This window comes from Lynx rufus, unplaced genomic scaffold (genome assembly GCF_022079265.1).
Source record: "Lynx rufus isolate CCGP_SWC_20201006 ecotype Redwood Valley unplaced genomic scaffold, mLynRuf1.p SCAF_18, whole genome shotgun sequence".
NCBI lineage: Eukaryota > Metazoa > Chordata > Mammalia > Carnivora > Felidae > Lynx > Lynx rufus.
In genome coordinates, this window is record NW_025814832.1 from 23,050,476 (window position 1) to 23,075,378 (window position 24,903).

Consider the following 24,903-nt stretch of genomic DNA (forward strand, 5'->3'; position numbering starts at 1 on the left):
GAGGACAGTCCCATCCCTCATAGTTGTCCTTGAGGTTAGACTCCTACCAGAGCTCATGAGTGGGGTGGGATATGAGGGGTAATGCATACAGATACCAAATGGGTGTGGTTTAAAAAAATTTTTTTATGTTTATTTTTGAGAGAGAGGGAGAGACAGAGTGTGAGCAGGGGAGGGGCAGAGAGAGAGGGAGACACAGAATCCGAGGCAGGCTCCGGGCTCTGAGCTGTCAGCACAGAGCCCTACATGGGGCTCGAACTCACGAACCGCGAGATCATGACCTGAGCCGAAGTCAGACGCTCAGCCGACTGAGCCACCCAGGCACCCCCAAATGGATGTGGTTTAAATGGTCCCTAGGAGATCATAGAATCCCAAGGTCTCAAAGACTTTAAAAAGTAACCCAACCAACCCAGGAAACAGAAAATCAGCCCAGACACCTGGGCAGTGCCTGCCCTCGAAAGGTTTCCTTCCCCAAAAAGGGGCTAAAAGGACAGTCCTTCCTGCAGGTGCAACCTCTCAGGATGTTCCTGATGCCAAAGGGCCAGGAGCCTGTGTGGGGTGATTGGGGAGGAAAGAGTCTTGGGTTTAGGTGTTAGGACCACCTCGGACCTTGTGGGTGACTGAGTCTAGCCCGAGCCTGGCCCCCTCTGGCCCTTAGTTCCCTTTACAGTCCCCCCAGCCCCTTTCAGGGCTGACAGGGGAGTAAAGACCTGCATTAAAACACCGTGCAGATGGGGTGAAACTCGAAAGGTCTATGTAAATACCAGCGAGTCCTCGTGGTCCCCGTAGAGGAAAAATCCCAAAGATGCTTTTGCTGCAGCTTCTGCCGAGGGGCTGGGCGAGGCAGTTCCCAGAGATATCTCCCCCTGGCCGCTTCACCCTCCCACCCCCTGCCCCCGCCCAGGAGCCCTAGCCCTCTTTTGCACAGCGATGAAGCAGCTGTCAAGATCACGGCATTCTGGCCTTTATGCCAACCTCTTGCTCATCTGCTTCCCACCTGCCTCTCTGTTACTCGGTCACGTCATCCTGTAAACTTGCTTTCTCATCCCCGGGGTCTCATGGGCACTTTCGGCGGACCACAGGGCAGCGATGTGATGTCTCCGCAAAATATCTGGACTGCCACCGTTTGGTCTTAAATCCAGGATAGGAAAAAGAGTGGTGGACGGGCTTGTGTGGAAGATGAAGCTGGGGCTGGAACCCAGCATGCCTGTCGCTGCCTCACTGGGTATAACAAGGCTCAGGGAGCAGAAGAGAGAGGTCGGGCCTTCCTGAGCCGGGGAGAGGAAGAGACAGGCAGGCCTGGGGGCTTTATTCACGGGGAGTGGGTTGAGCATGGATGCACAGACTTTGAATCCGCGGTATAATTAGAGGAGGCGTCCCCTTGTAGTAATCTGTTTTGATTTTACACGAAGACGTAGGTACTGCCCAACCACCAGCCCTATGTCCTAGGCGCTGTGTGGGGTACAAAGATAAGTTAGGGACAGTCCTTGGCTGCAGGTTGTTTATTATCTAGGAGTTAAAATACTCGTAATCCAAGAGAGAGGATGCTAAGTACTAGAAGGGCACAGAGTGCTGGGGAAAATCAGAAAATCCCGAGATACTCCTTCCAGGAAATCCAGAAGGCTTCGTGGAGGTGGAGTGGTTAGGCTGGCCCTGAATCATGGGGCCGATTTCCACCCTGGGCATGTGGGCAAAACCTCAGAGGAGGGAAGGCTCCGGACATGGGTGGGAAATGGTGCGTAGTATCCATTGAAAGAAAACTTTTGAAGAGTTTTGACAGAAATGTTAAGATCATTTAAAAGGATAGCTTGTAGGTCAATATGTATTATTTGGAGAAGTGTTTATGGTATCAGGTGAAAACGTATTGGAAAACAACATGTAAAAAATGATCCCATTTTTAAATTTTATGTGTTTTGACATTTTTTTATTTTTTTATTTTTTTTAATAGTTTATTTATTTTGAGGGGGGAGGGGAGGGACAGGTAGCGAGAGGGAGAGAGAGAATCCCAAGCACACTCTGCCCTGTCAGCACAGAGCCCGAGGCAGGGCTTGGACACACGAACTGGGAGATTATGACCTGAGCTGAAATCAAGAGCCAGACGCTCAACCAACTAAGCCACCCAGGCGCCCCAAGATTTTTTCACTTTTTAAGTAATCTCTACACCCAACATGGGGCTTAACCTCACTACTCTGAGATCAAGAGTCACATGTTCCACTGATCTGGGCCAGCCAGGTGCCCCCTATTTTGTATTTGTATTTTATTTATTTATTTAAATTGGTTTTATTCATTTATTTTGAGAGAGAAAGCACAAGTGGGGGAGGAATAGAGAGGGAGAGAGAGAGAATCCCAAGCAGGCTACCCACTGTCAGCACAGGACCCAGTGTGGGGGGTCGAACTTAGACTGTGAGATCATAACCTGAGCTGAAATCAAGAGTCAGGCGCTTTACCGACGGAGCCACCCAGGCGCGCTCCCCGCCCCACCCCCCCCAGCCCATTTTTTATTTTAAAGCACACACACACACAGCAATAAGGCTGACATGGTTATATCTATCATGGTATTACCTGTGATTCTCTTTGGATGCTGAGGTTCGAGATTTTTCTTTTTGTTTGTCTGTTTCCTGACTTTCCCACAATTCACTTACTACGTTTGCAACATGTCATTTCTCATGTGTTTTTTTTTTTTTTTAACGTTTATTTATTTTTGAGACAGAGAGAGACAGAGCATGAACGGGGGAGGGGCAGAGAGAGAGGGAGACACAGAATCTGAAACAGGCTCCAGGCTCTGAGCTGTCAGCACAGAGCCCGATGCAGGGCTCGAACTCACGGACCGTGAGATCATGACCTGAGCCGAAGTCAGACGCTTAACCGACTGAGCCACCCAGGCGCCCCATTTCTCGTGGGTTTTAAGTGAGCGCATATGAGAGCTGAGGGAGAGGACTCAGAAATATGCCAGGGATTAAGTAAAAACAGACTGAAAGTTATCCGCGTTGTAACATTTGTGATACGCGAATCGCGAGCAGGGAGACCCCTCAAATGTCCAATAATATGGGAGTGGCTAAGCAAACTACTACCGTATACCAACCTGGTGGAACATTATGTAGTCATTGAAAGCGATAAATATGTAGATTGTCGATACTTGGAGATGCGTATGTGAAATGGGTAGAGCAAAGCAGAACACAATGTGCGTTTCATATTGATTACAACTCTGTCAAAATGTGTGTAAATGTGTAAATGGATCTGGATAACATACATGGTGTTAGTGTCTCTTTTTTTTTTTTTCTTTTTTAATGTTTACGAGCCACCCAGGCGCCCCTCACTTAGCATAATGTTTCAAAGTTTCATCGTGTCGTAGCATGTATCGCAATTTCGTTTCTTTTTGGGACTAATAATCCATTGCGTGCACACACCACGTTTTCTTTATCCAGTTCATCTGTTGATGGGCATTTGGTGGCTTCCAACTTTTTGGTGGTTGAATAGGACTGCTGTGAACATGAGTGCATATATATCTTCTCAAGACCCTGCTATAGATTCTCTTGTATATTTACCTAGAAGCGGAATTGCTGGGTTGTATGGTGATTTTATGTTTGACTTTTTAGGAACTGCCAGCCAGTTGGTGTCTTTTTAATATAAAGCTCTTCAAGTTTATTTATACCTACAGTCCCCGGTTCCTTTTGCTCTGCTTAATGCACACATGAATTGTCAAGGGAATACTGCAGATGTGAAAGTGTTTTGCTCTGTTTAAAGGAAAGAACCTTTACAGATCTCGAGATAGTAGAATGTTTTGAATGTGGCCATGGAAAACAGGGTCAACCCAGATGATTGAAACTTACACATGATTCCAGAACTCTTAACATCTTATGACGGTTTCAACTTTGACCTTCTCCCCAAACTTAACGGAGGTAAAAAGTAAATGAATGGATTTATAATTGCTTTATTATGCTTGTCCCATTTCACCTGAAGTTGGAGACAGTGGAGGGATCCCAAAGACTGATTTTCCTTTTTTCAATTTTTTTTAAATGTTTATTTATTTTTGAGAGAGAGAGTGTGAGTGGGGGAGGGACAGAGAGAGAGAGAGGGAGACACAGAATCCGAAGCAGGCTCCAGGCTCTGAGCTGTCAGCACAGAGACCGATGTGGGGCTTGAACTCACAAATCACGAGATCATGAACTGAGCCTAACTTGGACACTCAACCGACTGAATCACCCAGGTGCCCCGGAGACTGAGTTTCCTAAGCTGGATTCCTTAGCTGGATTCCTCCATCCTGGGTGGTTGAAAGGAGTTCTGTTGTTCTGTCACCTAGGTTCGCTGAGCTAACCAGTCTTGAAGGAATTATAAAGAGTCCTTCAGTTAATTGGGTTGATTTTGTTCAGTGCTTAGGAGCTCTGCAGTGGGTGCCAGAGAGAGGCAGGGCAGTGGATAAAAGATTGCTTTTTGGCCACTTAGAGTTCCCTCGTTAATGATGGGAAACAGTCCTGCTCCCCTATGGAGGCTTCAGAGTTCACGTTCATAGTCCATGAAGAACAGGAAAAAGATAGAAGACATGTATAAAGTAACCCCTCATCCAAAGTAAAAGGATATAAATTGTTTCCAGTGATAAAGTCCAGCTGGTTAAGTCAGGAAAGTTCCGGTCAGAGTGTATTTGCTTTTTTTTTTTTTTTTTAAGTTTTTTTTTAAACATGTATTCATTTTTGAGAGTGAGAGAGACAGAGTGCGAGTGGGGGAGGGGCAGAGAGAGAGGGAGACACAGAATCCCAAGCAGGCTCCAGGCTCCGAGCTGTCAGCACAGAGCCCGACGCGGGGCTCGAACCCTCGAAGCGTGAGATCATGACCTGAGCTGAAGTCGGATGCTTAACCGACTGAGCCACCCAGGCGTCCCAAGACTATATTTGCTTTTATGGGCCGCTCCATATTCTTGTAGGAGGGAGGTGGATACAGGTGAAGACGTGCTTCCTAGGAGAGAGAAGCTTGGTTACCACGTCTCCCTCCTCCGTGCTCATGTCAAGGTGTGCGGGCTGTGCTCTCTTCCAGCCAGCGTCCCGTGCTCCGTGGCCCCAGAAAAGTCAGTGTGTAGGCCTCAGCCACCCCAGGTCCGACGTACATTCTCCCTGGACACCATCCTCAGCTCCTACCTTCTGGGCCAGTGGCCACGAGATGCTGATGGGGCTTTCACCTGCTGTACCAATGACAAGGCCACCCAGGTAATGACGCGCTCTCCTACTGGGATAAGGATGGGGGGAGGGGGCTGGCTGAGGAGGCTTTTTGTCTGCTCACCAGCTCTGTCACTGGAATGATCTGTCCTGGGGTTTGGCTGTGAATATGCATCACGTAGCTGTTCATCATCTGGTATTTACCAGGTTGGTTTTCTCCGTGAACTTAACGTGAGAACAAGTTTGCATTCCACCTGGCTGGTGGAAGAGAGAAGTCAATCTGGGTTTTCCAGTTTGGCTGTGAGTCTTCGTGTGTGGGTAAGCAAGAGTTGACTTTGGACTCTATTCTGCGTTCTAAAAGATGAGATTTTACCTTTCTAAACTTAAGCAGGCCAACATTCAGCCGAGTTTGCATTCCCCAGACAGCTGGAAGAGGTGGCCAAGAAGTGTGGTGAGCTAGGAGAGATCCCCCTGGAGCAGTAGGAGGGGAAAGTTCTCAGATCATGAAGACTTGACCCCTCGCCAGCAGCCCGGTGGGATTTCAGTGGGCCCATTCAGGTCCTTTGAAGCCCAGGTCCCCTCTGTCAGTCATTGTCTTCCTGCCAGTCTTTTCAGTAGGAATCCTTAACTTGGAACGAATCTGTGCAGATCACCCAGTCTACTTGTCAGCTTTTGAATAAGATAGCGTTCACCCGAGCAAGGAATCCTCTCCCATGTGAAGTTATACAAAGATATTTCTTTTTTTTTTTAAGTTTTGTTTTTTGCATTTTTAAAAATGTTTATTGATTTTTGAGAGAGAGAGAAAGAGAGAGCTCATGCGCATGAGGGGCAGAGAGCGACTGGGACAGAGGGTCCAAAGCGGGCTCTGTGCGGACAGCAGAGCGCCCGAAGCGGGGCTCGAACTCAGGAACGTCAAGATCATGACCTGAGCTGAAGTCAGACACTTAACCGACTGAGCCACCCAGGCGCCCGTGTACAAAGATACTTCTTAACCTGATTCGGGACTTCACCATGCTTAGCAGTCATTAGGAGTCAAATCGTTTCCATTTTGATGCAGTTCCTCAGGAAAGAGGAAACTGGTTGGGAAGAACACGGGCTCAGAGGCAGGCCTGCATCCTGGGGGGTCCCGGGCAAGTCAGCTGTCCCTTCGCTAGCTGGGAGTGTGCGCCTCTTCTGCTCGCTCACAGGCGGGGTGACCGCCACGCACGCAAGCGTCTTGTGTCCTCCCGTCCCCCTGCCTCCTCTGTTGTGCGCATCACGTCGGTCCCTTTCTTTCGTTTATTTTTTTTTTTTAAATGAGATTCATTTTCAAATGTTGCCGGCGAACGTTTGAAGGCCCAGTACTGTTCTCGGCCTGTGGGATGAAGAATGAGGAAATGAGAACAAGATTTGGCCTCTGTGAGTCTGGGTGCCCATTCCATGAAGGCCAGTGAGCAGACAGCCAAGGGATGAGATGAGACCAAATGTTTGGCACAGTTTAGAGGAGAGGAATTCTCGTGGGAATGCCCCACCTTGAACCAACAACAGTTTGCCGCAGCCCAGATCAGCGGGCCTCTTTAGATCCACAAACAGAGTGCGAAGGGAGGACACGCTCCAGCAGCGGACAGGACAGCGGGGGCCCGCTTCTTTGGAGCCCTGGGCACTGCTGTTCCCGGCATTCTTAAAAAAAAAATTTTTTTTTTAACGTTTATTTATTTTTGAGACAGAGAGAGACAGAGCATGAACCGGGGAGGGGCAGAGAGAGAGGGAGACACAGAATCCGAAGCGGGCTCCAGGCTCTGAGCTGTCAGCCCAGAGCCCGACGCGGGGCTTGAACTCACGGACCGTGAGATCATGACCTGAGCCGAAGTCGGGCGCTTAACCGACTGAGCCACCCAGGCGCCCCAACCCCGGCATTCTTTAGAAAGGCCGAGTAAGATAGCTTTACGCTTTGCCCTCCCGGGCCTGGAGCACCCACTCCCTTTCTCGTCTCAGAGGAGTGTTTAATCCAAATAACGTATCTGGTCGGGTAGGACTTCGAGGGTGCAAACTTGTGAGCGCATCCCCCTCTGACAGGCGCAGGCTTCCGGGTAGCCCACCTCTCCCCGTCTCTGTCACTTCCGGCCACCAACCTTCTAGGAAGCCTCCACCCCACTCCTCGGAGAGCGTTCTCTTTGTCAACTCAAGGCCGGGCCGCCCTCAGATGTTCCCTGGCCGGATTTAGAGGCCTGGGCTCTAGGCTGTGTGTTTTCACTCGGGCCCCAGCTGCAGGCCAGATCTTTTATATAACAAGTCTGGGCTTCTTGCCACAGCAAGACAGAGGTCAGCGATGCGCCTCCGTGGGTCTGGCAAGGCCAAGCTGTGCAGCTTTCCTCTTTTCCCGGGATGGGCTCCAGCCCTCGAGGAACTCTTAGCAACCTGTCAATATTGTGGCTGCGGGCAAGAGGTGGGAGAATTCTGATCGACGTAGGCATCCGAACCAAAATAAGCACCCTGCCGGTCTTTGATTCCTGGGCCTTCTGGGAATTTTCTGCTTCCAGGTTTTGGGCTCCGTTCGCATTCCTGCTTGAGCCCCCTGGCCTGGCACAAGCCACCTCCTTCAACACTGGTGTTACACTGGGAAGCTCTGAGGCTCTCCTGACGTCTCCCTAAGTAATTGGTGTTCCTTGTCTGCAGAGCACGGGCACGTCCCCAGAAAGGACTAGAGATGAGGGAGGGCCTTTACCCGGGAGAGACAAGGGAGCATGGACCAGGGTAGAGGGAGGGTGGGGAGGCGGGATTTACTGAAGTCCTTGCAAGCTTTTGTGTTGTTAAAAAACAGATGGATGGGGCGCCTGGGTGGCGCAGTCGGTTAAGCGTCCGACTTCAGCTCAGGTCCCGATCTCGCGGTCCGTGAGTTCGAGCCCCGCGTCAGGCTCTGGGCTGATGGCTCGGAGCCTGGAGCCTGTTTCCGATTCTGTGTCTCCCTCTCTCTCTGCCCCTCCCCCGTTCATGCTCTGTCTCTCTCTGTCTCAAAAATAAATAAATGTTAAAAAAAAAAAAATTAAAAAAAAAAAAAAAACAGATGGATGCCAGAACCTTTTCCTAATTTCTTTGACCCCACCCCTGCCTTCTGCCCCTTCTCTTCCAGCCACACCGGCGTAGCACGTCTGCTGTACCTGGCAGGCAGGCCCTCACTTTTGCCTCCTCGTTTGCCCCCCGCCCCAGAGCCAGCAGCTAGAGTGTGTGTGTGGGTTTGGAGACCACATCAGCCCTGGCGTGCCCGGGACACGCTTTGTAGTGAGGGCGGCAGCCAGAGTTAGGCTGAGCGGCTCCCCCCTCTGAACCTCCTAGAGCGAGCAAGAACCCTGCCTGTTCCCAGCAAGTTTCTGACCTGGGCAGCGAGCACAGAGCACCCGCCACTTAGGTAGCCAGGCACGCTGCATTCTCGAGTCTTCCTCGCGAGGCAGAAGACGGTTACCCAAGCCTTTGGGGCAGGGGAGGAAGAGAGGGGGATATAGGTCTTGTTTGGGGGCGTGGGTTGTTCTGTGAAGTTCTGCACGTTCGGAGCCAGGAAGAGCGATGGGAGAGAGCTGACCAGCTCTCCCAGAGACCAGCTTGGTGAGGCCCAAGGGAGAGCTTGGGTGCGGCGGGAGTGGGGCACAGAGTGGCCAGCCCTGGGAGGATGGGCAAGGTTCCTGTGTGGGGTCATTTGGAGGAGGTTCTTTGGTGTCCTAGAGGACTTTGTGAGGATTCTCCAGGTCAATAGGAATGTTCTCCCCTCTCTGGACCACCTTCTTCCCAGGTCAGCTGGTAAACCGGTGTTGGCCACCGAGTGCTCTGGGCTGGCCCTCTTAGTGGCGGGGCTGGGGACGGGTGATGGCCACACATGCCGGTGGTTGTGGTCACCCCTCCCTTCTTGCTGTGCAAAGCACGAGTGTCCCCAGGCACTCTTCTGGAAGAAGGAAGTGATCTCGTTGGTCTCATCCTGCAGACAGACGGCACCCTGGGCACCTGCTCTGCCTCCTGGCCCCCTGTTCTACGCATCCCAGCCCTGCTTCCTCTATATGCTCCGGGTGAGGCGCGGAAGCCTCTATGGTAGACTTTTTTGTCTTCAGGCTTGATTTACCTTTTGGGGGAAAAAAACCCGGCTTAAGTCCCTGACGAACCTCATTGGAGTGTCTTGTAGGCCAGAGGCAGAGTGGCATACTTCGTCTGGGAAGCCTTCCCCTTCTGTGACTTTTCCCTACTGTGTTCTCTTTCTGTTCCCTGCTCTTCTTCCCAAGCCAGCACCTTAGCACTTAGTGATGACACACAATTCAGCGTGCCCGTCACAGGCTTTCCTTGTGGGTGTGGGGGGCCTGGGCACGGCGCCTGTTTTCCAAAGTGGCGAGCATATGGCTTGACGACAGCACGGCGCATTTGCAAATGGGTCCGTGATGGAAAACCTGAGAGTTCCGTCGTCAACTGGAGGGCCAGAGACCGCGGCCTTGGCCACCTGCAGCCCGAGCTCTTGGCGTGGGCCGGCAGACCACCCTCAGAGCCTTTCCCTGCCTGTATTTCGCCAGGGTCCCCAAGGAGCTGATTCCCTGCTGAACTTCAGTTCGACATGTGGTTGCTGACCGTCTATACCAGGTCAGGCACCACGCCGTTCTTCGTGCCCACATAGGCGTACTGAGCCGTGTTCCCAGGGCTCCGGTGGTGACTGGAGCCATCATGGCCAGGACTCTTGCCTTGGAGTCCAGGTAGAAACTGAGTTGGGTTGGGGGCAGTGGAAGGAGTTCCAGCTTGGAGGCTTTTCAGCTCCACGGGACCCCTGCCTTCTTGTTCTACCAGGCCGTTCTTTGGAAAGCTGTCCCCCACCCCCACCCCCAGCCATCCTTCCACATGTAGCTCTGTGAGCCCGGGAGCCCGGGAGCCCAGAAGCCCAGGCAAGGCTTCCTTGGTTTGACCCACATCCAGTGTTGCCCAATCCAGGCATCATCTGCACAGTTGGCTGATGTCACTCACGGCGAGCGAGTAGCCCTGCTTCTCCCTCAGCTGCTCCCCTTGGGCCAGGGTGTTAAAATAAATCTGTTCCGATGCGTGAATCCCCTTGACAAGCACGACATCTTGGTCTGCTGACCTCAAGCCCTATCCCGCTTCCAAAGGATCGTCTGGAGTGACTGCTGCCATTGCCGTCATGCGGCATGGCTTGACCCCGGTTGTGCCATAAACGGTTGCTCTTTGAAGGGTAGCCTTCCTTCGCTGTGACTTGTCTGTACCCCGTGGAGACTTTGGCCCAGACCTCCGTGGTGAGACCCAGAGAAGTGGCCTGTCTATCCACATGCGCTAGAAACAAGGAGCAGGGTGTGGTCCCCACTCTTGACAGTCTGAGTTCAGTCGAAGGGGCCCAGACCCATACTCGTGCACGGGCTTGCCCAACAGATACCCCAAGCCAGCGCATAAACACCTTCAGACAGGGGATGACCTATTGAATTCAGTTCCTGGGGCTGCTGTAACAAATTACCTCAAACTCAGTGGCTTTAAACAACATCACTTGGTTCTCTCGCAGATCTGGAAGCCAGAAGTCGAATTCTGTTTCACCTTCCAAGGTGCTGGCAGGGCCACGCGCTCTGAGGAGGCTCCCTGCGAGCCTTGGCTTGTGGCCACATCACTCCAGCGGCTGCCTCTGGGGTCACATCACCTTATCTTCTTCCCTGGGTGTCCAATTGCCCTCTGTCTCTCTTGTAAGGACACTCGTAATGGCCCTATTTGTCTGGATAACCCAGGATAAGCTTCCCACCTTGAGATCCATAATTTAATCACATCTGCAAAAACTTTATCGTAGAAGGTAACATTTACAGGTTCCAGGGATTGGCACCTGGTATCTTTGCAGGGTCATTTTTCAGGCCGTCACACCTACTGACCTCATCTGCTACTACCTTGCCTCTCATTCACTCTGCTCCAGCCATGCTGGCCTCCTTATCATTCCCAAACACACCAGGCTTGCTCCTGCCTCAGGGCCTTTGCGCTTGCTATTCCCTCCATCTTGCCCACTCTTACCTCAGACAGTCACATGGCTCACTCCCTCAGCTCCCTCACGGCTTCCTTCAGACATTCCTTTTTCAGCGAGGACGTCCCTGACCTTTACAATGCCGTTCCCCTGGTGGCTCAGTCAGTCAAGCGTCCGACTTCGGCTCAGATCATGATCTCATGGTTCGTGGGTTCAAGCCCCGCGTCGGGCTCTGGGCTGACAGCTCAGAGCCTGGAGCTTGCTTCGGATTCTGTGTCTCCCTCTCTCTCTGCCCCTCCCCTGCTCTCTCTCTCTCTCTCTCTCTCTCTCTCTCAAAAATAAATAAACATTAAAAAAAATTCTTTTTTTAAATGACGTTCCCCTGCCCAGCATTCCTCTCCCCCTTTTTTGCTGTGATTTTCTCTCATGTCCCCAAGCAGAACATCAACTCAGAGGGGACAAGGATTTTTGTTGTCTTGTGCCTTGTGGTGTCCCCGGCGCCTGGAACGGCACCTGACACGCAGTATGCGTTCTGTAACTATCTGTTGAGGGTATGGATGATGTACATACTCTGGGCCCATCTGTCCAGAGCAGACGCGGAACAAAGGAGCAGCCGGCACGAGGTGGACGAGTTAAGAGAGTTCCCCGAGGGAAAGGCTGGGAAGAGTTGGTAGGACAGGTCATCTTAGATGGAGAGCCCGGGCATAGAGGTCCAGGGTGAGGCCAGGCGTGGAGATCCAGGATCAAAGGGGAGAAAGGAGGCAGAGCTAGGCTTGCCTGAGTGGGATGAGTGCCGGGTACGGAGGGCCCGTGGGACGGATGGACGGTAAGACAGTGATCTCGGCGGGCACTGGGGCAAAGCAGTGGCCCTGGTAGCATGGTCTACACAGAGGCGGCCGCGGTTGCTGGAAGATGTGGCCGAGCGGGGAGAGCTGGGGTACAGTGACTGAGGGAGATGACCCCCGTTGGGCGTGAATTTTCACACCCTTTCTCAACTCCGGTGCCTGCCCACCTTTCTCCCTCCACCCCCTCACGCGCCTCAGAAGGAAGGAGGCAGTCGAAGAGTCTACGAGAGATGTTAGGGGAACCGCCGGCAGCCTGGATGGGGCTGCTTTTAGGCCGGTCTCCCCCGTCCCCCCTTGTGAGCACGGGATCTTCCTGGCGGCCGAGGGGCGATGGGCATTTCCACCCTCCCCTTCGCCGTCCCTCTGAGGAGCGGAGCCAGCCATCGGTAGGGTTGGTTTCGGAGCCCCCGGGAGGGGAGGTGCGTCCATGCGTCCACTGGGCCGAGGGGGCTCCTGGAGAGGGGCGCCTTCTCCTTACTTTGTAGTAGGAGCGGCAGCTCTCCTGAGGCTCTGTCTGCCTAAACACCCTAGTTTAATTTTTTTTTTTTCAACGTTTTTTATTTATTTTTTTGGGACAGAGAGAGACAGAGCATGAACGGGGGAGGGGCAGAGAGAGAGGGAGACACAGAATCGGAAACAGGCTCCAGGCTCCGAGCCATCAGCCCAGAGCCTGACGCGGGGCTCGAACTCACGGACCGCGAGATCGATAAACACCCTAGTTTAGAGAGACACGGGCATTTGGAAGTAGATCAGCCGCTTGGTGGCCGTATTGCTGTCACGGCCAGGTTTACCTCGAGGGCTTGGGCCGCGGGGCCCGCAGGACGTGCTGGGTGCCCTCTCCCTGAACGAGGGGGGTGTGGAGACTGGAGCCCTGGACGGTCTTCCTTGTGGCGCTAGCATCAGGGAGGGAGGGTGGGGCCGCTGTCTCCCCCTCTCCCCCGCCCCCCCCCTCCCCGCTGTGTCGCCTGGCCCAGGAAAGGTCCTGGTCAGCAGCTGGGACAGGGAAGAGCCAGGGAGACTCAGCCCCCTGTGGCCCCTCCGTACAGCTGTCACGCAGGGCAGTCTGCCTCTCACCCCCCAGTTCTTCAAAACTGTTGGATGGTGAGTGGTGGCGGGGTTTTGTTTTTTTCTCCCCCCCCCCCCATCCTCCCCCTTTTCTGTTTGCAACAGCCTCTCGGGGGAGGTCAGCAGATCTGTTGGAGGAGATGGTTCCCAGGCCCTCATGGTTTGGCAGCTTGTGCAGAGAAGTTAGAGCCGGTTCCCCTGGAACATTCCCCCTTGGGCCTCTCCCTTGGAATGGAAGTAGGGGTGTTGGTGGTGGGAAGTGATCTTGTCCTCCTGGGCCTCATGCTTCAGCCAACAGCTTCCTCCCTCAGGTTGGGGCCCAGGAAGTGGGTCTCCAACTCCCTCTGTCTCGATCTTGGGCCCCTGGCCTTCTATGCAGCCAGGGCCGGGGGTTGGGGGGAGGGATAGGGCCGGCTGAGAGCTCTGTTCTCACGAAAGGCAGAACAGGGCCCAAGAGAAGGAGTTGTGATAAAGCCAAGAGGGGTCAGGAGTCGGGGCTGAGTTCCGAATTCTGGCTTCCTCCTCGCTGAGAATGTCCCCTCCCATGTGTATTCAGGAGGACTTTGGGGCCCCCGACACTTATTCTGTGTACAGGGGAAAATCACACAACGAGCTTGAGAAACCGGGCTACCCAGAAGTGTCTGCTTTGGTCAGAGTTGGAGGACGGGGGACCGCTGCTGACATTTTCGCCGTGCCGGACCCATAAAGGATCCAGGGCTCGAGGATGCCAGTGGTTCCCCAAGCCCCTGTTCTTTCGAAGCTGGTTGGGATGGGGAGGGGCAGCACTCGTCCTCAGCCATGGGGAGCCCCCGGAACACATCCATGTGTAAACTTCATAAGGGAATAAAGAGACGGTTGGCCTTCCTGGCGCATCAGGGAAGGCTTCCCGGAGGACGTGGATTGGGGGAGAGGCAGGGCAGGTGGAGGCTGACGAACAGACGAGAGAGAAGCCTTCCAAGAGCCGCCGCCTCCATCCAGGCAATGGTGTGGCTGCTTCCCCGGAGCCTGCCTGAGAAGCTGTTCTGTTTCACGGGGGTTTCTCTCCCTGCAGACCCCCCTGTCCTGGCAAGAGCTTGAAGGTGAGCGGGCCAGCTCCTGTACGCACAAGCGCTCGGCGTCCTGGGGCAGCACAGACCACCGAAAAGAGGTAATTGCTCCCTCCGCCTCCCTGGCCACGGTAGCTACGTCCTGTCTACACCCAGCACGGCGACGCGTCTGCTCCAACGTGGCCTCACATCTTCAGTCCCCCCTGCCTTGGTCTAGCCTTTTACTAATGAGATGGCTCCTTCGAAGCTGTCAGTGGCCTGGGGGGCCCGGCTTAGGAGTCCAGACCCTTCTGCCGGCTGGGGCTTTGCCAGCGACTGCTGGTGCCCTCCAGCAGCCAAGCGCGAGATGGGAGCCGCCGTTGTTCTCGCTTTACTTTGAGGTTGTGTCCAGATAAGGCAGTCAGGCTGGAGAAAGAGAGTGAGTTTCTGGGGACCGGAAGCCCCCAACCTCACTTCTTACTTAACTAGTCACCTAGCCTTGTTTCATTTTTTTTTTCTTAAATTTTTTTAAATGTTTGTTTATTTTGGAGAGAGAGACAGGGCAAGTGGGGCAGGGGCAGAGAGAGAGGGAGTCACAGAATCGGAAGCAGGCTCCAGGCTCTGAATTGTCAGCACAAAGCCCGACGTGGGGCTCGAACTCAAGAACTGTGAGCTTATGATCTGAGCCAAAGTCAGACGCTTAACTGACTGAGCTGCCCAGGCGACCCTAGCTTTTTTTTTTTTTTTTCTTTTTAGTGTTTGTTTATTTTTGAGAGAGAGAGAAACAGAGCACAAGTGGGGGAGGGGCAGAGAGAGAGGGAGACCCAGAATCTGAAGCAGGCTCCAGGCTCTGAGGTGTCAGCACAGAGCCCTATGCGGGGCTCAAACCCACGAACTGTGAGATCATGACCTGAGCTGAGTGAGGTCAGAGGCTTAACCGACTGAGCCAGGCGCCCCTAGCCTTGTTTTTAAAAGAAGAGAAAAGAGACGCCTGGGTGGCTCAGTCGACTTAAATGTCTGACTCTTGATTTCGGCTCAGGTCATGATCTCACGGTTCGTGGATTCAAGTCCTGCATCGTGCTCTGCCCTGATGGCACAGAGCCTGCTTGGGATTCTCTCTCTCTCCCTCTCTCTCTCTCTGCCCCTCTCCTGCTCACGTTCTACCTCTCTCTCTCTCTCTCTCTCTCTCTCTCAAAAATAAATAAAAAATAAACATTAAAAAAAGACTAGTGGGAAATACAAAGTATGTAGAGTTTGTAATTGTCAGAGTCAGCAAGTTATTTGCCCTAAACGTGGAGTCACGGCATGAACCGAGTCTGATAGCAACTCTAAAACCACTTTCTTCTTGGCAGGGGTCACAATTTGTATGGCTCTGGGCGGCAGGTCTACTCTCTGAATGCTCTTTACTTTGGGCCCGTATTTAACTAGATCTGCATTTCCAGAGCATTCACCAGCTGAGGGCAAGGAGGTGGAGGGTTAGAGACGTGACGGGGATAATAGTCAAAACCGTTGATGATAACGCGTTTTTGGTACAAGATCTGGAAGCCAGGACAAAATCTGATATTCCTTCTTGAGAGCCTGCTCCTTGCTCAGTGCCGTCTGCTTTCAACCTGGGGGGAAATCCTTCCACCCTTCCTGGTCCTGGGGCCTGTGAGATGGCTGCGAATGTACTTGGAAGACTGAATTCAAAAACCTCATTTCCCATTTCTATTAATAGAGTAGTATTTCCACGCCTTTGGAATCTGGGAGAGACAAAAATGCTTTCGGCATTGCGTATTTTTAATTTTTTGGAAACCGACCTATCTGATTCATCTTTCCAACTGATCCATGCAGTACGTGGTAATTTAAACAAACAAACAAACAAACAAACAAATATCTAGTGAATAAGGTCTCCAACTTGCCCAACGAATGTATTATCACAGTTGTGAACAACACCACGAGAGGTTTTCCAGCCTCCTTTTATGTATTTTCACGGGCTCGGGCAGGAGCCACGCGTGGGAGGGGGGACCCGGTGCCCTTTAGCGTTGCTTCACCTGCCTCGGCCCCACCCCCACCCTCTCTCTGGGCTGCCAGATTACCAAGTTGAAGCAGCAACTGCAGAGGACAAAGCTGAGCCGCAGTGGGAAGGAGAAGGAGCGGGGCTCCCCACTCCAAGGGGACCACGCCGTGCGGGGAGCACTGAGGGTATGTTTCCGCCCCCTCCCCAGGGCCCCGTGCCCCTTGTCCAGTGGCCTTGTCATCCCCCAGTGGCCATCCTCTCGGGTCTTACAGCTGTTGACAAGAGACTGCCACCCTGCATGTGCCGTGGTCGTGTGGCTGTTCAGGTGGTTTTAGCCAAAACTTGAACTCTGAGTGAGGCCGGATGGGCTTCTTGCCCTTGGGAATGGTTCTCCCCTCAACCCCTGCGCCCGTCTCCGATGGAGGCAGTGGTGAGCCTGCAGACTTATCTAGAAGCTCACTCTAGACCTCTCGAAGCGCTAAACTTCTGGGGGAAAGGCCACCAAGTTTTCCTGTAGCAATTGGCGACTGTCCCCAGATCCTCCTTTATTCCCTTGGTCCTGCTGTGTAGACATGACCTCACCCCCTGCCCTACCCCCACACCCCCATCAGAACTAGTAACTGTACAGGGCTTGGGAGTGGGGGGTGGGGGGAGAGGGGGGTCCGTGATTCCTTCATCTGCCTCCTCCTCAGGCGTCCCCTCCCAGCTTCCCCTCAGGGTCACCTGTCCTGCGACTCAGCCCCTGCCTGCACCGGAGCCTGGAAGGGCTCAACCAAGAGCTGGAGGAGGTGTTTGTGAAGGAACAGGGAGAAGAGGAGCTGTTGCGGGTGAGTGGGGCACGCCCTTGACGCGGGACAGCCAGTGGCCCGGGGTTGGGGGACGGACTTTTGCTCTCCGGGGGCTCCGGACCACGGAGACCTCAACAGAGCAGTGCGAACACCAGCCTGCGCGAGGAACACAAATGGAGTCTGTTACGCTCAAATGGGCTTGGCCTTCAGGACGGCGGAGCTGGGCGGTGCGGCTGGGGCAGGCTTTGGGGGGCTGAGTGGAAAGGGAAGGGGCCGGGCTGGGTGGAGAGAGGGGGCTCCCCAGCCAGGGGGAAGGGGCTGGGCATCGCTCTTCAGCCATGGCACCAGCTCCCTGCTCCCTCGTCGCCATCCCATCACTGTCCCCACCCGTGCCTCAGGAGTGTCATCACCTCTCCCCCCACGTCCACCTGGTGACCCACATTCATCCTTCATATGCCTAGTTGCCCCTGTGCAGCCTCCCCATCCTCCCCCCCCCACCCCCCCCCCTCACTCCCGGGCAGAATTATTTGCTACCTTTTCTGCAGTCTCAGGCACATTTTTATACTGACACAGTGCAATCAGAGAATGCCAGTTGGGCAGTATTAATATAATTCTAACGGGCACACACCTCAGTTTATGAGTTACTTGCTAGTTGATTTTTAATTTACGCGTATGTGGGATTTTAGACCCACCCAGACACACACACAGTTTGGTGAGCTGCGGGTCCAAGTACCACTGATAGTTAAAAAGCGAGGCGGGGGTATATTCTACGTGATCATAACGTGCGTGCTTGTCCTGCCCTGGCTCGCGTGGTCAGTGGCCCGGTGGTCTGCCCCCGTCGCGCTTCCCGAACGTTCATCATCTTCGTGTATCCGGAGGAGGCCCCTGCCCTCGAGGCTTAGAGCCTGGTGGGGGCCTCACCTTGAGGAAACCATACAAACAAACGCGTAATTCTAAATTGGGCCACATGTGCTGTTTTCAGACCTAGCAAGGGCTTTCCCTTAAGTTAGTGACTTAAGAAAACCATGTCCTGCTGTCGCTGTGTGTGACGAATAGAGGACAGACCAACCGAGGGGAGGGCCTGAAGGGTCACCGCAGCTCTGTTGGCCTGAAGACGGGGGCCTGAGGGTCCTTTCCCACCCTCTTCCCCCGCAGATCCTTGATATCCCTGATGGGCACCGCGCCCCAGCTCCCCCCCAGAGCGGCAGCTGTGACCACCCCCTCCTCCTCCTGGAGCCTGGCAACCTTGCCAGCTCTCCCTCCGTGCCCCTGGCATCCCCCCAGCCTTCGGGCCAGGCCAGCCGTGAGGAACACCGGGGTGCAGGCGAGGAGCTGGCGTCCGTCCCCAACGACAAAGGTAAGCTGAGGAGGCTGGGGCAGAAGGGCCCACGTGAGGTACGGGGGGTGGGGGAGGCTCCACGCCCTTTCTACCTCTAATCAGTTTCACGCCTGGGAGTTCTCCTTCCTAACCGACCAGAATATCTTCGTGAACCATTTTTATCCTCTATGTGACACCGGTAGCAATAACGGTCCTCCCGCACAGATTCTGATTGTTTTTAAAATTTTTTTTAACGTTTATTTATTTTTGAGAGAGAGAGAGAGAGAGACAGAGCGTGAGCAGGGGAGGGGCAGAGAGAGAGGGAGACACAGAATCCGAAGCAGGCCCCAGGCTCTGAGCTGTCAGCCCAGAGCCCGACGCGGGGCTCGAACCCGCGAACCGTGAGATCACGACCGAAACCGAAGTGGGATGCTTAACCGACTGAGCCAGCCACGCGCCCCCAGATTCTGATTTATAATTTATATCAAGTCTCCGCACCTGCACTTGTATTTCCTTCTGACTGTGACCCGGGCAAGCAGTGTCTCCCATCCTCATTTTTTGGCAAAGGCTCAGGATGCTGAGCCCGTTCGGGGGTCCACCGTGCACATCACCAGCAACAGGTCTCAAGGTGGTTGCGAAAGATCTAAAATAAGCTTAGGTGGTCTCTTGCCCCCAGGGTCACACGGACCCAGATTGAAACCCCAGCTTTCTGACTCCAGATCTCCACTTGGTCCTGTGTCCCGGAACCTTTACGGGAGGGCGAGACCCAAGCCCTTCCTCCCTGCGATAATGATCGTCCTGTCCTAGAGCCCCGAGGAACTGCCTCACCGGGTTGGGTCCTCGCAGCACCCCGTGAGGGAGGCTGGTCAAGGGCATGACCTAACAATACACAGAGGTAAACAGAGCAGAGGGTAATAAGGAATAAACGTGAGATAAATACAGATAAGGTCAATATTTGCAGCCTAGGCAAAGTACATTCGCCGCGTGGAAAGGGAGAGGAATCTTATCCCACCAGCGGGGTTGAGTGACGATGGCTTCTCTGAGTCGGCACAGGAGCTCTTCCTGGAAGAGGGGGTAGCTTTTCCAGACCATGGTGAGGAAGCAGCTGCGAATGTGGCACATTCGCAGAAGGGCAGGGTAGTCTTGGAGGAACATGGGGAGATGGAAGTTAGGATTCTTTAAAGTCAGACTTGGAGCCCCAGTTGCAGGCTACCTCCTGGGAATCCAGAATTGATAACAGACCTGGTTTTTCCATTCACTCAGCTGTACATTTTTTAATCCCGTACAAAGAGATACGGACTTTGGTAGGCCACCTCAAAGATGTTCTAAGGGAGAGGACGGACGGACGGCCGGGATTAGCATAACGGCCACCGGCCCCCTCACCGCGTCTGCCAGTGTCGCCTCTTTCCACCGAGGCCTGAGCCCAGGGAAGCGGAGACCTTCCTTTCCTTCAGCTCCACTGGGCTCAGCCTTGCTCTGTTTGCAGCCTCCTCTCCGGGCCACCCAGCCTGCCTTGAAGACAGCAGCCCATCTCCAGTCCTTGCCTTTGCCGCCTCCCCTCGGCCCAATCACAGCTACGTCTTTAAGCGGGAGCCCCCGGAAGGCTGCGAGAGAGTACGTGTGTTTGAAGAGGCCACGTGAGTACCTGCTGTGGACAGGGCGGGCAGGGGCAGGCAGGGGCGGGCAGGGGCGGGCAGGGGCGGGCAGGGGCGGGCTGGGGCGGGCTGGGGAAGGCGGGGAGCCCCTGCACCGTCCCACCCGACTGGCTCTTCTTCGGTCTTGGACTCTCTGTCCCGGGGACGTTGTCAACTTCAGATGATTGGTATTGCACTTTTTCCACCATCAAACTTGTTGACATTACCTACTCTGAGCCCTTCAATCTTTGCTTATCGTTATCTCCATGGAAACCTGCTCTCTGCCCACATGCCAGCCACAAGTGCTGCAGGAGGTGGAAAGGAAACAGATCTGAAACCTAAACCCTTTGTTTCTTCTATTTTTTTTCCATCCCCGCAGAAGGCGTGAGCTTGCTAGACAGTAATGGGAGAGAGAGAGAGAGAGAGAGAACATACCAGTTCTCTCAGGCAGAGAGGCGAGGTGTCTTGTCCCCACCGCAGTGACAGTCCCCCAAACGGCCTCCTAATGGCTTCTGAGTCAAGTCTTCACCCTGTGGCTGCAGTGGTTCGAGTGTCATGAACTCCCAGACAGAAATGTCCAGTCCTTGCAAGGATGGACTATGGAATTGTCCCGACCCAGGTTGGACAACTCAGAAGCCATTCTGGTGCTGATTTTTTTTTTTTTTAATTTAAATTCTAGTTAGTTAACACGCGGTGCAGTATTGGTTTCCGGAGTAGAATTCAGCGGTTCATCGCTTACATACAACGCCCAGTGCTCATCACAACATGTGTCCTCCTTAATTCCCATCCCCCTTCTAGCCCACCCCCCACCCACCTCCCTCAGTTTGTTCTCTATCCTTGAGAGTCTCTTGTGGTCTGTTTCCCTCTCTCCTTTTCACCCCCCTTCCCATTCTGATGTTGATTGACTTCTGCTCCCTCCCATTAGCAGAGAGGGCCAAACCTTTCCATATGCCCCTTAGCAGGTGCCCTAAGAGCTCGTTTCATTCCCCCCTGCCAGTTTCATCGTCAGTGGGGCAGATTCTCAGGAAGATTTAAGTCATGGCGTGTGAGCCAAGATGTAGCTAGGACAGGGTTTGAGACTTGAGAGCTCCGTTCACGTTTCAGATAAAGGAGAAGACAGTCCATGGTAGCAGCAGGGGCCCATCTATAAACTGGAGTGGGAATTATGGAGAAAATCACAGCCCCCCGCCCCCGCAGGGTTTTTCTCCCAGCATCACTGTTGCCTTGGTACCTCTCCAAGAACCCTGGGTCCCCAGGGGTGGTGTGGAGGAAGAGGGCCACACCTCGCGGCTGAAGCAGGTGCTTCAGCCTGCTGAGTATACTTGAGTAACTCCGAGCTGGGGTTGCTTGTGGAAATAAGGCTGGTGCCTGTCCTGATCCTTCCATGGACTCATGATGCCAGCAGAGGTCTTAAAGTCATGTCCTGCGGCGTCCTGCCCCTGCGTTAACCCTTTCAGAGAGGCGGTGACCCACTGAATGCTTTCCGGGATGCCCTGGGATAGAAATTCCCAGCTCCTTGCGGCCTTTTCATTGTTATCAACTTTCCTATTGGGAAGTCCCTGTGTTTAGCAATTCTTTTGCCACGTTCTCCTTTTCCTAGCTGCTGATCCTATAAGATGGCCTGGATTTCCCAGGGAAGAGGGGGAATCAAGCCCTTCAGGGTCATGCCCTCATGTCCTTTGAGGGGTGCTCGGTCTCCTGGGTCGCCATCCCTAAGTGTGCGTGCACACACCGATTCTTTTCAACCCTTCTTGGTCGGGGGGATACCTTGCCGCTGTGGACTCCCCAGGGACCGCAGGCCTTCCCATGGGTCTTTGAGAGAGAGAGAGAGAGAGAGGGAGAAGGAGAGGGAGAGGGGCAGAGAGCGAGGGGACAGAGGATCCAAAGCAGGCTGTGCACTGACGGCAGAAAGCCCGACGCGGGGCTCGAGCTCACGACCCACGAGATCATGACCTGAGCTGAAGTTGGACGCTCAACCAACTGAGCCACCCGGGCACCCCCATCCTCGGATCTTCTTTATCATAAGGATTCCTTACTCTAGAACTCCCTGACCTCACTCCTTTTATCCTTCCGTTTCCTCCACATGACCAAAAGGGTGGGGACGGTGGTTTCCACATTAAAGGTGAGATAGGCGGGTCAGGACCGCGTGGTGAGTTAGAGCCCAGACCTCCTATTAAGGTCGGGCTGCCTTCTCCAGACGGTTGTTACCCTTGCCTCTCAGCAAGGGCTTTGAAAAAAATCACACCTTTCAAATGTGTTCAAAAATGAGATTCTTTAGGTCAGTAGATTTCAGTGGGGGACATCCCCCCTCCCCCCCCCCCCCGCCAGGGGACATTTGGCAATGTCAGGAAACATTTTTGGTTGTCACAGCCTAAGGGGGGCACAGGTGCTCCTGGTACCTGGTGGGTAGGGCCCAGGGATGCGGGTAAGCATCCTACAAGGCTCAGGACAGCTCCCTGCCACCAAGAATTACCCAGCCCCACACATCCATAGCGCTGTTGCTGAGAAACCCTGCTTTAGACTACAAAAAGTCTTAGAAAATCACTTTGCCTGGGTCTCTGCTTTTGGGCAAGTGGCCTGCCCCCAAAACACTGCTTACTGATAAAATCTCTCAAATTAAAAGATCCCTTGGGGGGCGCCTGGGTGGCTCAGTCAGTTGTGCGTCCGACTTCGGCTCAGGTCATGATCTCACGGCTCGTGAGTTCGAGCCCCGCGTCAGGCTCTGTGCTGACAGCTTGGAGCCTGCTTTGGATTCTGTGTCTCCCTCTCTCTCTGCCCCTAACCCACTCGCATTCTGTCTCTGTCTCTCTCAAAAATAAATATTAGAAAAATTGTTTTTAGAAAAGATCCCTTGGTTTCCTCTTCAGAAATCACATCGTGAGGAAGTTCTCCTTCCGGTCTAGCTTTAATCCCTCCTGTTTCTAGATAAAGTAGATTTCCTGTGGTTTAACCCTATTCCTAATAAATGGAGAGCGGAGGGCCTAAAGACTGGCTTAGTAGCCTGTAGTTTTCTCCCGTTTGAACAGAGACCCAGTTCCCCTGATGCCCCCATCCCTTCTCACTAGCTGTTTCTCTCCCTGTGTGTGTGTGTGTGTTTCTCTCTCCATCCTCCAGGTCCCCAGGCCCTGACCTGGCCTTCCTGACTTCCTGTCCTGACAAGAACAAAGTTCATTTCAACCCGACCGGCTCGGCCTTCTGCCCCGTCAGCTTGATGAAGCCCCTCTTCCCCAGCATGGGCTTCATTTTCCGCAACTGCCCCTCGAGCCCGGGGTCCCCCCTTCCCCCTGCCAGCCCCAGGCCACCGCCTCGGAAGGATCCAGAGGCCACCAAAGCCTCCTCGCTGCCATTCGAGCCGTGGCAGCGCACCCCGCCATCAGAAGAGCCTGTGCTTTTCCAGAGTTCCCTGGTGGTCTGAGGGCCCTGACCCCATCACTTCGCCATGGAGACCAGTGCCTTGGTGGCAGGCCCCTCCCTAGCTCCCCTGAGGTGGGGGATGAAGGAGCCCTTCCCTTCCGGCCTTCGAGCACTTTCATTTATCGTGTCAAAGCCCCGGGTCCTCTTTCTGGCGGACACCGGCCCCTCCGAATGTGAGGGGACCTGCCTTCTCCACTAGCAGCTGGGCAGCTCACAAGTCACACCTGTGTTCTTGCCGCCTCTCTCACTTGGTGGAAAACTCACCCCCGAAGGTTTTGGGTCCCCCACCCCTGGGTGTGAGTCCAAAGGGCTGTATATGGCGCCCTTGACCTTGTCATGGAGCAAGCTGCCCATGATCGAAGGAGAGGGGACCCCACAGATGTCCTTCCCTCTCCACCCCCCCCCCCCGGACACGGAGGAGGAGACGTGAAGATATATACCCCCCTCCCCATGCCTCCCTCTCATTGGAGGAGCCGACCAAAGCAGCCCTCAAGGGCCAGAACACTTGACCAATGCAGCTGCTGGCAGAGATGGGAACCAAGCGTTTTCCCAAGTGGCATTTTCATCTCGCTTTCACCCTAAGATTGTCTTAAGCAGCGGCCCGGCTTGCCCAGCCCCAGGTGGGCAGTGGGGGAGAGGGACAGCTGGCATTCCTCCAGGTGGCAAGTGGCGACCCTCCACCCTCCACCTGCCCCAGGACTGGGTTGGATTAGAAAAATGCCTATTTTTCTTGTATCGATGTAGAAACTCTATTTTCTCCCAAAGACACTATTTTTGCAGCTGTTTGAAGTTTGTATATTTTCCGTACCGCAGAGCTTACGCGAAATCGAAGAATGTTAATGTTCAAGTTTTCTTATCCTGTGTTTAGAAGTTGTTTTTTTGCAGATCTTGGTGTTAATAGACCAAATAAATAAGTATTCCCAGCAGCCTGAGGTTCTGTTAGACATGATTTGGGGGGGGGGAGGGAGGAGGGAATGAGATAGAGATTGGAGGTATTATATTGATCATTTCCTGCTTATCTTCAAGAGGGGTCTTTACTGAACATGTGAGAATGCGGATGTTACATGGATGTGGGCGTTGTGTGGATGGACAGTGTTCCTGTCCTCAGGTCACTAGGCTTGGATTCTTTACACGGACGTCTAAGCAGCGGGTCCGTAGAAAGGCTGTCCAGATGAAGGGTGTGGTGGAGGTGGGGTGAAGGAGTCAGTGGGGAAGCCGGAAGTCAGTGGGGATGAGTCCGGAAAAGCTCCCTAGAGAGAGTGGGTTTCAGAGAGGACGCAAGGGGGACCAAGTTTGACATCGTGGGTGCTCCTTGCACCAGCCAGGGGAACAAGACGAGAGAATGGCAAGCAGGCTGAAACTCTGGGCGCAGTTTTAGGGAAGCTTTGGCTTTTCTGGAGCATTCCACCTCCTGAGTACCCACAACACAGAGGGGTTTGCAGCCTCTCAGCTTTATCGTGCTGCACCTGTAAGAGCTCAGCAGCTTTGAGGGGAAACGGAAACAGCCACCCCAACATTCCGATGGCGCTTTGCAATTTACAAACATTATCACCTGGCATCCGATCCCTACTGGAGGGGCGGAAAGTTGACTACCCCAAGAGCAGTTGTAATAACTACAATCGCACCTATCTTGTAAGACCGCAAGACAAGCTCCTAAGGCAGGCTATCCCTGTAGGCATTGGCTCGGTGAGCATCAGAAACCCTGTTAAGTGCTTGAC

At 53.7% G+C, this 24,903-nt stretch overlaps 1 protein-coding gene across 3 annotated transcripts in view; it reads left to right on the forward strand.

Annotated features, from left to right (window-relative positions):
- The window catches only part of FAM117A (family with sequence similarity 117 member A), a 44,018-nt gene extending 19,907 nt beyond the window's left edge, over positions 1 to 24,111 (forward strand). Inside the window, exons 1-8 of one of the 3 annotated variants that reach the window (XM_047081062.1) lie at positions 3,582 to 3,896; positions 5,026 to 5,195; positions 14,059 to 14,154; positions 16,106 to 16,216; positions 16,724 to 16,858; positions 17,975 to 18,176; positions 19,624 to 19,774; positions 22,886 to 24,111. In XM_047081062.1, the coding sequence (XP_046937018.1) occupies positions 3,830 to 3,896; positions 5,026 to 5,195; positions 14,059 to 14,154; positions 16,106 to 16,216; positions 16,724 to 16,858; positions 17,975 to 18,176; positions 19,624 to 19,774; positions 22,886 to 23,186 (1,233 nt within the window). In that variant the 5' untranslated portion in view covers positions 3,582 to 3,829 and the 3' untranslated portion in view covers positions 23,187 to 24,111. Of the gene's footprint in view, positions 1 to 3,570; positions 3,897 to 5,025; positions 5,196 to 14,058; positions 14,155 to 16,105; positions 16,217 to 16,723; positions 16,859 to 17,974; positions 18,177 to 19,623; positions 19,775 to 22,885 lie in introns of those variants that run through there. The other 2 variants (XM_047081061.1, XM_047081063.1) reach the window with 2 other exon arrangements.
- Positions 24,112 to 24,903: the final 792 nt, after the last annotated feature.